Source organism: Brachyhypopomus gauderio, unplaced genomic scaffold, assembly GCF_052324685.1.
Source record: "Brachyhypopomus gauderio isolate BG-103 unplaced genomic scaffold, BGAUD_0.2 sc40, whole genome shotgun sequence".
Classification (NCBI taxonomy): Eukaryota; Metazoa; Chordata; class Actinopteri; order Gymnotiformes; family Hypopomidae; genus Brachyhypopomus; species Brachyhypopomus gauderio.
Window position 1 is genome coordinate 1,026,592 of NW_027506868.1, and position 13,534 is coordinate 1,040,125.

The 13,534-nt window shown below is 43.3% G+C and overlaps 1 protein-coding gene across 4 annotated transcripts in view; it reads left to right on the plus strand.

Annotated features, from left to right (window-relative positions):
• The window catches only part of vwa8 (von Willebrand factor A domain containing 8), a 104,126-nt gene that overhangs the window by 50,458 nt on the left and 40,134 nt on the right, over positions 1-13,534 (plus strand). For all 4 annotated transcript variants that reach the window (XM_076985530.1, XM_076985531.1, XM_076985533.1 and 1 more), the window contains 8 exons: positions 1,099-1,215; positions 1,437-1,501; positions 1,583-1,708; positions 1,965-2,074; positions 3,491-3,645; positions 3,816-4,008; positions 4,106-4,187; positions 4,630-4,834. In XM_076985530.1, coding sequence (XP_076841645.1) covers positions 1,099-1,215; positions 1,437-1,501; positions 1,583-1,708; positions 1,965-2,074; positions 3,491-3,645; positions 3,816-4,008; positions 4,106-4,187; positions 4,630-4,834 — 1,053 coding nt within the window. The remainder of the gene's footprint in view (positions 1-1,098; positions 1,216-1,436; positions 1,502-1,582; positions 1,709-1,964; positions 2,075-3,490; positions 3,646-3,815; positions 4,009-4,105; positions 4,188-4,629; positions 4,835-13,534) is intronic.

Here is a 13,534-nt window from a genome sequence, read left to right on the forward strand (position 1 = left end):
TATTGTAAGAAGTTGTATAGCTTCTGTTTAGATTTGTAACCATTTTCCATGATTTGACCTTTTGAATATCACTGGCAGTCATTTGACATTTCTTCTTGGTTGCAGGTCCTTGACAGCACTTCACCTCACCTCACATCACATCACATCACCTCACATCCCCTCAAATCACCTCACCTCACCTCACCTCAACTCATTTCACTTCTCTAATAAAGCCCCAGAGCTGCAGTTAACAAAACATAAAGTTACATCCACAACAGCAGCTGTTGTTTTTTAGAACTGAGTGAAGAGGAAACCTCTAAAAATAAAACTGTGTGTGTGCATGTGTGTGGGGGTGATATAGAGAGTGTGTGCAGTGTTAGAGACCGACAAAGAGAGAGCCAAGGCTACTTATTACTTTTGTCCAAAAACATGGAAATCTGGGGGGTCATCCAGGGGTCATGGATCTCCCAGTGGAAGAAAACCAAAGCCTGAATGGAACAGCGTGGCCCTGCAGCCTTGACAGCTCTTCTTAGCCAACTGCACCATTTATCCAGGCCTGACACAAGCTTTCTATTCTTAGCACCGTGTGCACTGTATATCAAGCAGGCCATGAGGACCCATTAGGACCTGCAGGCACACAGGCAAAGCCTGGGCTGCCTCGCTGGCCTTTCCCATAAAAGTAAACTGAAAACTGAACAGATGTGTCCCAACTGAAGGTTGACTCAGCCCAGCGTACGCACTGCATCTCCATCTTGACTTGCGACATCATCCAGATCTCGAGTTTCATCTGCCAAAGGTTGAATGTTACGAAGGCTTCGTTGACTGTAAGAATAACACAGGAGATAAGGCCTGTTTACAACACCCAACGATTCACATAAATCTTAATTGTGTAGCTCGGACCTTCTGGCAGCTGGTGTCTGTATGAAACCTTTTTGCTAGCAACCTCACATGGTGAACTCCTAGTGCTACTTGCTGTTCAGATCAAAGCAAGATGCACCACATCACACCTAATAAGGGCCTACAGCTGTACTACCACCAATAACCTGCTGGTCTCGTTCTCCATCAGTTTTCAAAAGAGGGGGGAGATGTGGGTTGAAATGCCTTCTCTCCTCTCTGTAGAGCAATACAGTGTTGCATCTGGACCTGGTCACTGGTGCGGTGAGGAGACTGGTCCTGTCTCAAGAGGATGAACCTGTCCACAAAAGCTCCAACTGGTGGAACACTAAAGACAGTCCGGTGAGCTCCTGGTGAATAACACCACCAGTCCTTCCAGTTATTACCGGTACACAGAATTTTATAACTGGCCCTTCAAAATATTTTAGTAAAAGGGGAAATAATTGTTTACCAATGGTAATAGTTTAGCAAAGACCATCGCTGTGAGTAACAGAGTTGTCCTGGATTAGTATTGATATAACTAATATAACTAATGTCTAAAACTGTCTTCATTCACGTCACAGTCAGGTTACAGAATGTGCCGGGAGTTTGCCCACAAGAACTGGCTCCTGTTCTACAAGACCGATGGGTAAACTCTGCTCTTTGGCCCCTGTATGACACCACCCTAATGGTCTGCTTTAGTCACGCACGTTCTGCCTCGCACTAACAGGAATCAGCTGGATGTCCTGGACGTCCTGGAGGGCCAGGTCCACACCATCTCTCTGCCCATCAGCCTGAAGGCTGTGTTTCTGGTAGCCGAGGACCACTGGCTTCTCATTGAAAGCAAGACTGACAGGTAGTCCACTCACCCCTGTGTTCAATGAGAAGGGAACAGTGGCTGCTCCTACTTTGTCAGCAAGTATAAGGTGATTTGAAGGAGTGTTTTTCAACCCAGAATGTGATTCAGGCGTGCGAGGAGCTGGATTATAACCAAAACCTGGAATGTCTGATAGGCCCTGAGGACTGGGTTAAAAACCACTGCAGTGTTTGTGCTTATTACACTCATCTGCATCCTTGAGCCCTGCAGTAAATGCATTTTATTCTGTGCACAGGAAGTTCCTGTTGACCAAGCCCACACACATGGGCACGGAGGAGTCGGGCAGGTGTCAGCTGCACACCATCAGTGAAGAGGCTGCCAGCACTGGCTTTGGCACCAGCTCAGGTAGAGCAGCTCCACCAGGCACATTCACACCATGGCCCTGTGTGTGCATGATAGAGGCTGCGCACCATTGGGTCAGAAGTTCAGAGAACGTCCTAGACATCTGAGCAACCCAGTTTCCAGCTTTTGTTGGCCGTGTCTTAATTATGGCCAAGGATTTAATAAAGATTTATGTGTAAAGACAGCTATAACAGCACTAAACCAATAATTGTTATAAACATCATTTGAGGCAGTGATAAGCTCTGATGGAAAAAACTGTAATTTCACATATGCGTTACAGGAAGTTCACAAACAATTTCTTCATGTAGTGGTTTGAGCCAGTGGCGGAGCTAGACTTTTTTTCAAGGGTTGGCCAAAGGGTGAGCAAGGCTTTATCAGAGGGGTCCATATACAAATGATGAACGAAAGGAAGCAAACATTTTCATTTTTAATGGTAATGGTCCCTGGTCTTAACAGTTTTCATATTCTACCATGAAACCACCCAGGTGAGATTCTGAAACTACTGAACACGCTAATCCAAATCAGTTGAAAGACACCAAGTAGGCGCACAATAACCACAGTGGCCATCTTCCCTCCTCTGGTGCACCATCTTCACACCTACTGGCTCTGGTATGAGGACTAGTTGTTCAAGTCCTTTTAACTCTGATCATAATTAGATGCAGCCTCTGCATTTGGGATTAGATGTTTTTCTTGTTTGTCAGTATTTGCCTAAAATATAGGTATACTTTGAAGTCCTTTACCTTTGTTTACACGTCGTGTCACCTCATCTATCTTCATCCTGCCCACCTAATAAACGACTTCACACAGACACCCATTAGTTTCCATGTAGGGTGCTAACTGTCTCATAGCCCTGTTACTCTGCCACTGCTCTCAGCCAGACAGGAACTTTGTGAATCTGATGAACGGAGCCTTCATGCCTCATTTACCAGAAATAAATCCCCGTTTATTTTTAAGGTCTGAAATAGCAGGTGAAATAAATTGTCTCATTGTTGTTTATCTCCCTCTGGAATGTTGTTTGCAAAAGATGAATATCTTGATAGCCAAGTCTTCAGACGAACAGCCACATGTCAGATGGTCTCCGGCAGATAGACTCCAGCTCACTCTACAGTGCAACTCATCACTTTATATGGCTTAATAAGAAACTTCGGTGCACTCTGTTAATACAACCACTGTAGCAGTTATGAAGACGAATGTCAGTGATAGACTGTTATCTGCACTTAGTGCGATGTAGAATCTCAAGCAGAGTCTGATAGTGTCATGAAAGTGGCCACATTTATGGCTGGTCAGGTTGTTTAACAGGTTGTTTAACATCAATCAGCAGGTGACACCTCAGTCTCTAGTAAAATAACAGTCATGCTCATGTGAGCTAATGTAGACCATGATCTGCTCAAGCGGCCTGTCTTCTGTGTCATGGTCCAGAGACCGAACCTGGCACACCTCAAGAGGTTTCCAGTGAGCAGCTGCCCAGCGAGAACCTCAGTGCAGCTCTGGGACAGAAGATTGTCTCGCCCAGTCGTCTTGTCTGCTGCCCCTCCACCTATGCTAACATCATCGTGGGTTTTCCAGACCTCCTTGTGAGTAACTGACACAACACGTCAGTCATCCATCAACTCATGTCACTGTCCTCATGTTCACAACTAGAACTGAACGATTACAGCAAGCAGCTGAATAGGGATGTGCTGGGGTCATGTGATTTATAGAATGGGTGGAACCGGATGGTTTTTGTCTTGTTTTATCTTCTCAGTCGCCGTATGAGGTGTACAGCTTTAAGAGGGCGGCGCCACTTACGCAGGGCAGAGACCCCGACATGTTTTTCAGCTCAAGCCGCCGCTCTGGACCAGCGAAGAGGGCAAACTGTGTCACTCTGCTGCAGGCCAATCAGCTAGTGCGAGCTCTGCCCCCGACACAGGTGCCGCTGGAAGACATTTACCCTAAAGGTGTGCACGTTGAAAAGTTAACCAGTCTGAAATTCGGCCTAATAATTAAACCTAAAATAGTGTTTGCAGCAACTCATAATTTTTCTTTTAATCACAGATGTCACCCCACCAATGACTGCAGCCTACCTGGAGGTGACAGATCTGAATTATAAAAAGGTCAAATATATACCAGTGCTAAGGTAAACACCCAGTTACTTAGGAGAATGTGATTGCTTCTTTTTATGTACATATTATTAGCAAACAGTACATATTATTGCTACAAACAGAAAAAGAATTCTCATTCTTTAATTAGTGCTTATGCTGGACTGACTGTAGCTCATAAAGCTCTAGCGCCCTCATCTGTTAAGCTGAGAGAAATGACATTTCTCTGAGGGAGATGCTGAATAAAGATAAGGGAGCATGTGTATTCTGGATGCACCTTATGGGTTGGCTAGTTGGTGACTCAAACGTTTAGCCATGTGAATATTCTCCACAGAGGGACTTATTAGTGGTCATAGGAGAAATGTGTAAGTTGTACAATTTATTATTTCAAGCAAGGTGCAACTTCCTGTTCAGTCCGGTAGCAAGTGTAGCATAGTGCACACTGAAAGTGTCTCATTTTCATAAAATTCATGTTCTCAGGACCGGTTCGATGTCTCCCTACACATCGTGGATCTCTAAGGTGTCAGACACTGATGTGGTGATTGCTCCCCTGGGCTCTGCTGGAGTAGTAACTGTGGACATGGGAGGCTATGTGAGGCTGTGGGAGACCGGCTTAGAGAATTTGCAGCGCTCCCTGCTGGAGTGGAGGAACATGATTGGCTCTGAGGATGGTCGGCCTGTACAGGTGAGAGAATCTTTACTGTGATTACATTAGTATAGCTCTGTAACATGTGAATCTTTACTGTGATTACATTAGTATTAGGTTCCGGATGACAACTCACATTTTTTTTGGAGACTTTTGCATTATACATTATCCTGAGCACTCCATTTGATCGACATAGTTCTACCTGTGATTTTTGTATTTCACTATACCTGCATCCCTACACTGACTGCTGGTAAGAGAGAAGACCAATGCAATGTTCTGATTTCCAGAGATGGGCACTCAATTGAGCGATTCGAGTCGCGCTTAAGTTGCCTACAAAAAGACTTCAGACTTCACTTGAAACTCGTCATTACTCTCGACTCAACTAAAATAACTCGTGAACAATAAGAGTAAGTCCGTTATCCAGGTGCTATGTGTGAGTTATAGAAAAAAAACTTTCTTTATGTGTTTATTTTGCTATTATTCCTTACATTTGTTTCGGTGATTTGGGACACAGCCCCTTTTCGTATGACGTACCACAACATCGTTTATCGCGAGTGGGAAATCGGAGAGAGGCGTCAAATGTAAACACACGAGGTTGCCATGGCTACGGTTGGAGTACCATAAGTGGAGCCCTTGGCAACAGGGAGTTTAAAATCCATGGACGCAACGAAGGACGCAACATGTAAAGAATGTTGCGTCCTTCGTTGCGTCCATGGATTTTAAACGAATGTGGGAAACAAATTAAACACACTGGAACATATCAGGGTTAAACACACTGGAACACCACTTCAAACTTAATAAGGCACCTGAAAACACACCAAATATGTTTGGTTAGTTTACGTTAGCCACTTAATCATTACACACACTCGAATAGGTTTGTTTAGTTTACGTTAACTACTTAGCCGTCATTACGGCTAGCCTAGTAGCCCCAATTAGTGTAGTAGCCACTTGTCAAACAACCATCATTATTTTTACTGTAAATAAATTGTATTTTACTCCCCACAATTATTGTTTTACATGAGTGATACGTGTCCAAGACGCATTTCACTTGAGAAAACTTGTTTCTGTAATGATATGCTTACATTGATGCTAGTATCTCTAGATGTTCTGGACAGATGTTTGTCCCCCAACATTGGCCACCACATTAAGATCGTTTCACACCTAGACAAATAACCACGGAACGAAAATGAGTGATGCTTTCTATGGCGGTGTTCGAAATAGGCTACTACATACTGGATACTGCATACTGCACTCAGTATATACTGGATACTGCATACTGGTCCTCGTAGTAGTATGCAGTACAGTTTCCAGTATGCGACAAAAGCAAAGCATACTACAGGGTCACGTGAACATAGTGTTACATGATGGGATGCAGTACACCACGAAGATAGCTCTGTTCACGTACTGGAATATTTTGCGGAAGCAGTATGTCATCCGGTGATGTTTCGCTTACTGGAAAAATTATTTTTATTCGCATACTGTATATTGGATACTGATTTGGGGCCCAAGCAGTATGCCAGTAGTATGTAGTAGGCTATTTTGAACACAGCCCATAACTGTTTAGTATGGTGGCCCTTGAAATACGGTGGCCATGAAAGCCCAATGCGTGCGCTACATTTCAGAAACGCGCTGCAAATTCAGAAACGCTGCAAATCCTGCCACAACACAACGGAAATGGCCCACAACACAACGGAAGTGTTTCTGAACCAATTATTTTACGCAGGGACTCTGTAGGTTTTTAGCCATAAACAGCAGTTGTGATATACAGTTTCTATTTATGTTGAATGGGATTTAAGTAGTAAAGTTCTTTAAATGTAGCTAGCTAGCTACATTTTAAGAGCTTTATTAAGTCCCTTAGCTAGCTATTTAGACTAACTAAACCTGATTTTTAAAAATCCAATTTAACACAACTTAGTTTCTGTCTAAATATAATGAGCAAACAGTGATTCCTGCTCACTATGAATTCTATGGGGAAAGCTGTAGTAGCTTATAAAATTGTCCCACAGCGCTGCAGCCACTGTCTTCACTGTCTGATCATGAGTTGGATAGGCTTGTGCATATTTAGTGAAATGACCAATCACTACTAACATGTTTGGAGCAGTGGTTTCGAGTGTCCTGGGAGTCCAATTCCAGAGTAAGGAAATCGATGCAGACTAATTCCAGTGGCACACTTGCCCTGATGTTAATAATAATAATAATAATAAGTTAAACTTATATAGCGCCTTTCTAGTACCCAAGGACGCTTTACAAAAATCCTATGAGAGAGAGAAAAAAAAATCAGGAAAAAATAATTAGAAATAATTAAATCACACTATGACTAGGGGGAAGGGAGAAAATACTGAGAGAAGAGGTGAGTTTTAAGCTGAGTTTTGAAGGAGGAAAAGGATGAACAGAGGCAAAGGTGTTGTGGGAGGGCATTCCACAGTCTTGGGGCCATTACGCAGAATGAGCGCCCACCAGCAGTAACAAGCTTGTATTGCGGAACCACCAGAAGACCTGTGTCTGCGGACCTAAGTGTTTGGGATATAGGGGTGTAGAAGTTGCGCTAAATAATCTGAAGCCAGACCATTAAGGGATTTATATGTGAGGAGCAGGATTTTAAACTGTATACGCAGGGGGATGGGTAGCCAGTGAAGCTGATGAAGAATAGGCGTGATATCGATGTTTTAGTGTGTGTAAGGATACGAGCAGCTGAATTCTGAACATATTGGAGAGACTGTATGGATTTTTTAGGGAGGCCAAGAAAGAGTGCATTGCAGTAATCTAAACGAGATGAGATGAAGGCATGGACCAGGATTTCAGCGTCTTTATCTGACAGCACAGGACGCAAGCGAGCAATGTTCCGCAGATGGAAAAATTAACTTTTAACTAAAGACCTCATGTGAGGTTCAAAGTTGAGTGAGGAATCAAAAAGAACCCCAAGGTTGCGCACCACTGTGGAAGATTTCACAGCCACACCATCAAAATTGAGAGTAAAATCAGGGAATTTTGAAATAACAGTTTTTGAACCCACAAGCAGGACTTCGGTTTTGTTTTGATTTAACTGCAGAAAGTTTGATTGCATCCAGCATCTAAGATCCGACAGGCAGGAGATGAGAGCGGAAGGAGGCAGAGTCGAGGTGGATTTAGTGCTAACATATATCTGTGTGTCGTCGGCATAGCAGTGGAAGTTAAGGCCATGGCCATGGATTATCTTCCCAAGTGGTAGCATATAGATGATAAAGAGAAGTGGACCTAGGACAGAACCCTAAGGGACTCCATGGGTGATAGAACAGTAGGAGGATTTGTGTCTGCCCAGAGAAACACAATGTGATCTATTGGAGAGATACGAGTTAAACCATGATAGGGAAGTGCCAGTTATGCCTAGGGATGAGAGACGGGAAATGAGAATACTATGGTTAACTGTGTCAAATGCTGAGCTCAAGTCGAGAAGGAGGAGAATACTAAGTTCACCGGCATCTACAGCTAAGACAAGATCATTCAGTACCCGTAACAAGGCAGTCTCAGTACTGTGAAATGTCCGGAATACAGATTGAAAAGGCTCAAAGAGCGCATTGTCGGTCAGGTATGTCTGTACCTGTGTGGCCACTACCCTTTCTAACAGTTTAGCAAGAAATGGGAGGTTAGAGATTGGTCGATAGCTGTCGAGTTTGTTGGGATCCAGACCGGGTTTTTTAAGGATGGGAGTGATGATTGCTGTCTTAAGGGGCCCAGGGACATGACCAGTAAGAAGAGACCTATTAATGAAGTGTGATATGGGGGTAGTTAAGGCTAGAGGACACTTTTTGAGAAGCAAAGTTGGGGCAGGGTCAAGGAGACAGGTAGAAGCATTTGATTTACTTATGAGTTTACCAATATCACCTGGTTCAGTGAGAGAGAAGGTAGATAAAACTTTGTGTTCTGGGTTTAAGTAGCTATCACACTTAACTATAAGTGGAAGGGAAGATGGAAACTGCTGGTATATGTCATGAATTTTGTTTTTTAAAAATGCCAGAAATTCTTCACACTGTTCTGTGCTGCTAACATGATCAGATGATGGAGGTTTAGTGAGTTTATTAATGGTAGCAAAGAGAACTTTGGGCCTATTACCAGACGTATTAATAGCTGAAGAGATATAGGTGGAGTGAGCAGACTTTAAAGCAGAGCTGTAGATCTGCATGTGGGTTGTGTATGCTAGTTGGTCAACAGAGAGACCAGTTTTTTTGTAACACCATTCCAGGCGTCGACCAGTGGTTTTCATAACACAGAGTTCTGGGGTAAACCATGGGCAAGAGCGGCCAGCAGGAACCCGCCTAGTCCTCATAGGAGCAGTTTGATCCATTATTTCAGACAATGTATGATTGTCAACAGACAAAATCTCATCAGGACAGGACAGCAGTGTAGTGGAAGCTAGAGGAGAGGACTGAAGAAGAGTATTAAATGTCACAGGATTTATAACTTTTGTGTTAACTAACTTTTGTGTTAATTAAAGCGACTGCCTTCTGAGCTCTTGCCTTCCGTCTTATGCATCATTCACACTGCCTATACTTTTCCTCAATGAACTGAGCCATCTTAGGCCAGTAATATCTCGCTCTAGCCAATTCCACAGTCCGTTCTATTCCCATATGACCTGTCTCATCATGCACTCCCTCAGGTACAATGAGCTGATTTGTACTTCTGCGATGTAGGTCTAAAATTAATTTTGGCCTATCCTTGAGCAGAAGATGTCAGGGCTGGTTCGGATGCCGTTCCCCCAGCCGCCACTGGGGGCACCCGAGTCAGTCCCAGACTTATTCGGCCGTTGCGCTTTCAGCTTCTCATTGCTTTCTTTAGTGTTGCGTGTCGTTACAAGGTGTCTCGCCACCTTTATCTCTCTTACTTACCTGTCACTTATTCGAGTCTCTATCTCCTGCGCTGCTTCCTAGCCATTCTCATGTTTCTCCCCATCTATTACTCTTCCTATCCATTTCGCCTTTACTTTCCTTCTGAGTAATTACCTCTCTTACGCGTTGTCTTCCGCATTGTTTTCTTTTGTTTATTCTCTTTTGTGTTCTCGCATTTGTCTCTCACACTAACGTTAGGCTTTGCCTATTGTGCTGTCAGTGTGAGCCAGCGCTTGGGTCCACCTCTCTCACGGTTTTCTCTACGCGGTGTGTACTTGTTGGTACACCCGCGTTACAGAAAGATTCAGCCTGAAACATGGATCCAGCCGCGATACGTGAGGCAGCTGAGTTGAGGGCGGCTCTTGCTGGTTAGCAGTTGCTAGGCAGTCACGATCAGGTATTATGGCAGATTGTGGAACAACTTAATGGGGTGACTGCCACTATACAAAGCCTAGCCAATTCTACACCAGATTCCCACGATCCACCTACCGTTAGATCAGTAGAACTGACTGCCTCTGTAGCACGCTATGAAGTCACTCTCCCATCTCCAGGCTGCTATGCAGGAGATCCAGAAGTGTGTAAGGGTTTTTTACTCCAGGGCTCCCTGATCTTTGAGCAACAGCCTTTTTTCCATCCAGTGTGTACTTGTTAATACAACCGCGTTACAGAACATTCACCTCTGGTACCTCTTGGTGTGTACTGGACTTATCAGGAAGAAGTCCTCTCTCTATAATCTCTATAAGATGAGATAGACTTCTGTCCTCTCTTTGCAACCGATACCAGTCGGCATGGGTCATACCTGGGAGTGCTTCCTCCCCCAGCCATGGATCTGGTGTTTCAAAACTATCTGGGACAACGTCCTCATCTGGCATTAGTGTCTCCACTGTAGATATGTCTTCCACACTCTCTCCTGGATTGCTGCTTGATACCTGGTTGGCTAGAACATCCACACCATGTCTCATGCATACCACTTTCAGCAGCTCCCCATCCAAGTTGTGGTACTCTGGAGAGTGGTAAACTCGCTCCATCCTCAGATTCCTCATCCTCTGACAAGGGCTCCTGTGGAATTCCTGAAAGGGCATCTGCATGTGCGTTCTGCTTCCCTGATTTATAATCAATGTTAAAATTATAAATAGAGATAGCTGCAAGCAACCTATGACTAGTAGAATCAAGCTTAGCACTTGATAGGACATATGTTAAAGGCAGGCCCGTTGACAGTCTTGCTGGGGCCCGGGACAAGAAAGTTTCATGTTTCATCACATTATTTAATGGCTATTTATTTTCAAAACGCCCAATCTTAACGTCTTCACGTTCTCTCATGTTTCGTCTTGTTAACGTAATACAAGAGAACTGGGGTGAGTCTCCCGAAACGTTCATAGCGCTAAGTACTTCGTAACCTCGTATGAAATGTATGAGGTTAAGAAGTACTTAGCGCTAAGAACGTTTCGGGAAACTCACTCCTGTTTAGTCAGACAGATATTTGTTGTGAAACGAAGTAGTTATAATTTCAAGCATTTTCAAGTACTTTAGCCTAAATTCCAGCACTTTTCAAACCTGGAACACAATGCAACATTAAAATTCGTCAGGTAAATGTTTTCCTTTCTTTTCTGCGCTCCAGATTTCTGTATTTACTTTAACTATCCATCACTGTATTTCCCGCTGTTGTGCGGGTACCAGTTACGGTCGGTGCTGGATCAAACCATTTTCCAGTGGGAGGCGGGGGTGTATGCACTTAATGGAAAATATGCAAATAGGTAAAAAACATATATTTTAGCCATTGAGCTTATTTTGAGTACAGAACTTTATATTAATGAAAGATTTCAAGATTATTTAAAAATTATAGACTTTAAATAAAAAATAAATTGCTGGGCTCTTTGATGGGCCCCCCTGGTCCTGGGGCCCGGGACAACAGACCCGGTTGTCCCCCCCTGTCGACGGGGCTGGTTTCAGGTTCAGGTTCTGGTGACACTAAAAAAGCTCCATAGTTATTGTCTGTGAAAACTTTAAAGTTTGATTTAAGTAGTCGTGGAATTTCTCACTTATTGCCCACTTGAGGGCAAGGAATTGCAACCTATGGGCCGGATAGTTCTTTTCGCACCTGGTGAGGCCACTACTTGCATAAGCTATAACCTAGTTTCACCCTCCTGAACCTGGTATAAAGCTGCACCCAATACAGTAGTGCTAGCGTCTGTATGTAAAACATATGACACACTCCAGTCTGCAAACCCAAACACTGGTGCAGAGGTAAACTTTTCGATTATGTTTTGAAATGCAAACTAACATTCCTCATTCCACTGCTCAGTTAAAGAAGTAGATATACTACGGTGCTTATAAGTGAAATTCTTTGCTCTAGTTGAGAACTCTCCCTTAAGTTAATCATTTACTTTGGTATAATCACAGACAAATCTCCTGGAATAACCTGAAATACCTTAGAAGGACCTTAACTGTTTAACACTTGCCAGTGTCTTATTGCTGAAATCTTCTCAGGGTCAGGTTGAATTCCCTCAGCAGAAATGACATGTCCAAGCTATTTCACTGAAGTCTGAAATAACTTATGTTTAGATAGAAATAGCTTCTCCAACTACTTCTTGGAGATTGATTCATTATTTTTTCCATTGTTCTTTGGAAAGTAGCTGGTGAATTTGTGGGCCCATGTGGCATTCTGCAAAACTGCCAGTTCACAAAGGGGGTGGTAAATGCAGTTTTAGGATGATCTGCAGGTTCTACTTCTAGCTGGTAATATCTGCTTTTGAGCTTATAAGACTAAACCATTTAGAACCAGTGAGAAGAGAAAATGTTTCCTCAATTAGGTGTTCTTTTTCGTTAAACTATTCAGTTTACGATAATCAATAACCATCCTAAGGTCACCATTTCTCTTGCGCACCAAAACTATTGAAGAAGCATAAGGGCTACTTGAATCCTCTATGATCCCACAAGCCAACAATTCCTTCAAATGCCGTCTCAAGTCTTCAAAATCCCCGGGAGAAACATGTCTCATCCGCTCCTTGAATGGGACATGTGGTTCCTGTTCGATCCTAGGGTTAGGGTTAGTGACACCAGACTCCCTCCTCAGTTCCAGGTCATGTCGAGCAAAAACATGAAGAACTTCCTTGTGAATCCTCTTTCTGATGTTAGTCACAACTTCTGTTGAACCAGACTAGCATTAACAGGGTTAATGCATAGTGGCATAAGAAGTGATTCAATCAATCATCAAAGTTTATTTGTTTAGCGCTTTTCACAACACATGTTGTCACAAAGCGCTTTACAGGATTTAAAAGGTTAACAATACTATGGGTCCAGAACCCTAATGAGCAAGCCAAAGGCGACAGTGGCGAGGAAAAACTCCCTATGATGGTGGGGAATAGAAAGAAACCTCGGGAGAACCAAGACTCAAAAGGGAACCCTTCCTCCATTGGGCGGCCCGTTAACACACAAATTACACAAAATACAGACAAATACACAAGTCACACACAAATCACACAATCAGACTAAGTAAAGGTAAAAATGAAAGTTCTGGGTTATGATATTGTCACTGTAAATGTCTTGATGAACGCCAGGCTTTCGTTCCGTGTCGGAGCAGCGATGCTGGTATTGTAGGCTCCGACTGCAATGTTACTCTCCAGGTGAACCTCGGAGAAAAGATACAAGATGTAGTAAATATGTAACAGATTAATCAAAGGCCAAACTAAACAGATGAGTCTTTGATCGAGTTTTAAACATTGAGACTGTGTCTGAGTCATTATTCCACAATTGTGGAGCTTTAAAAGAAAAGGCTCTTCCACCTGCTGTGATCTTTTTGATCCTAAGAACAGTTAATAACCCTGCGTCCTGCGAGCGAAGTGAACGCGCTGGGTTATATTGTTCAATAAGTTCACTA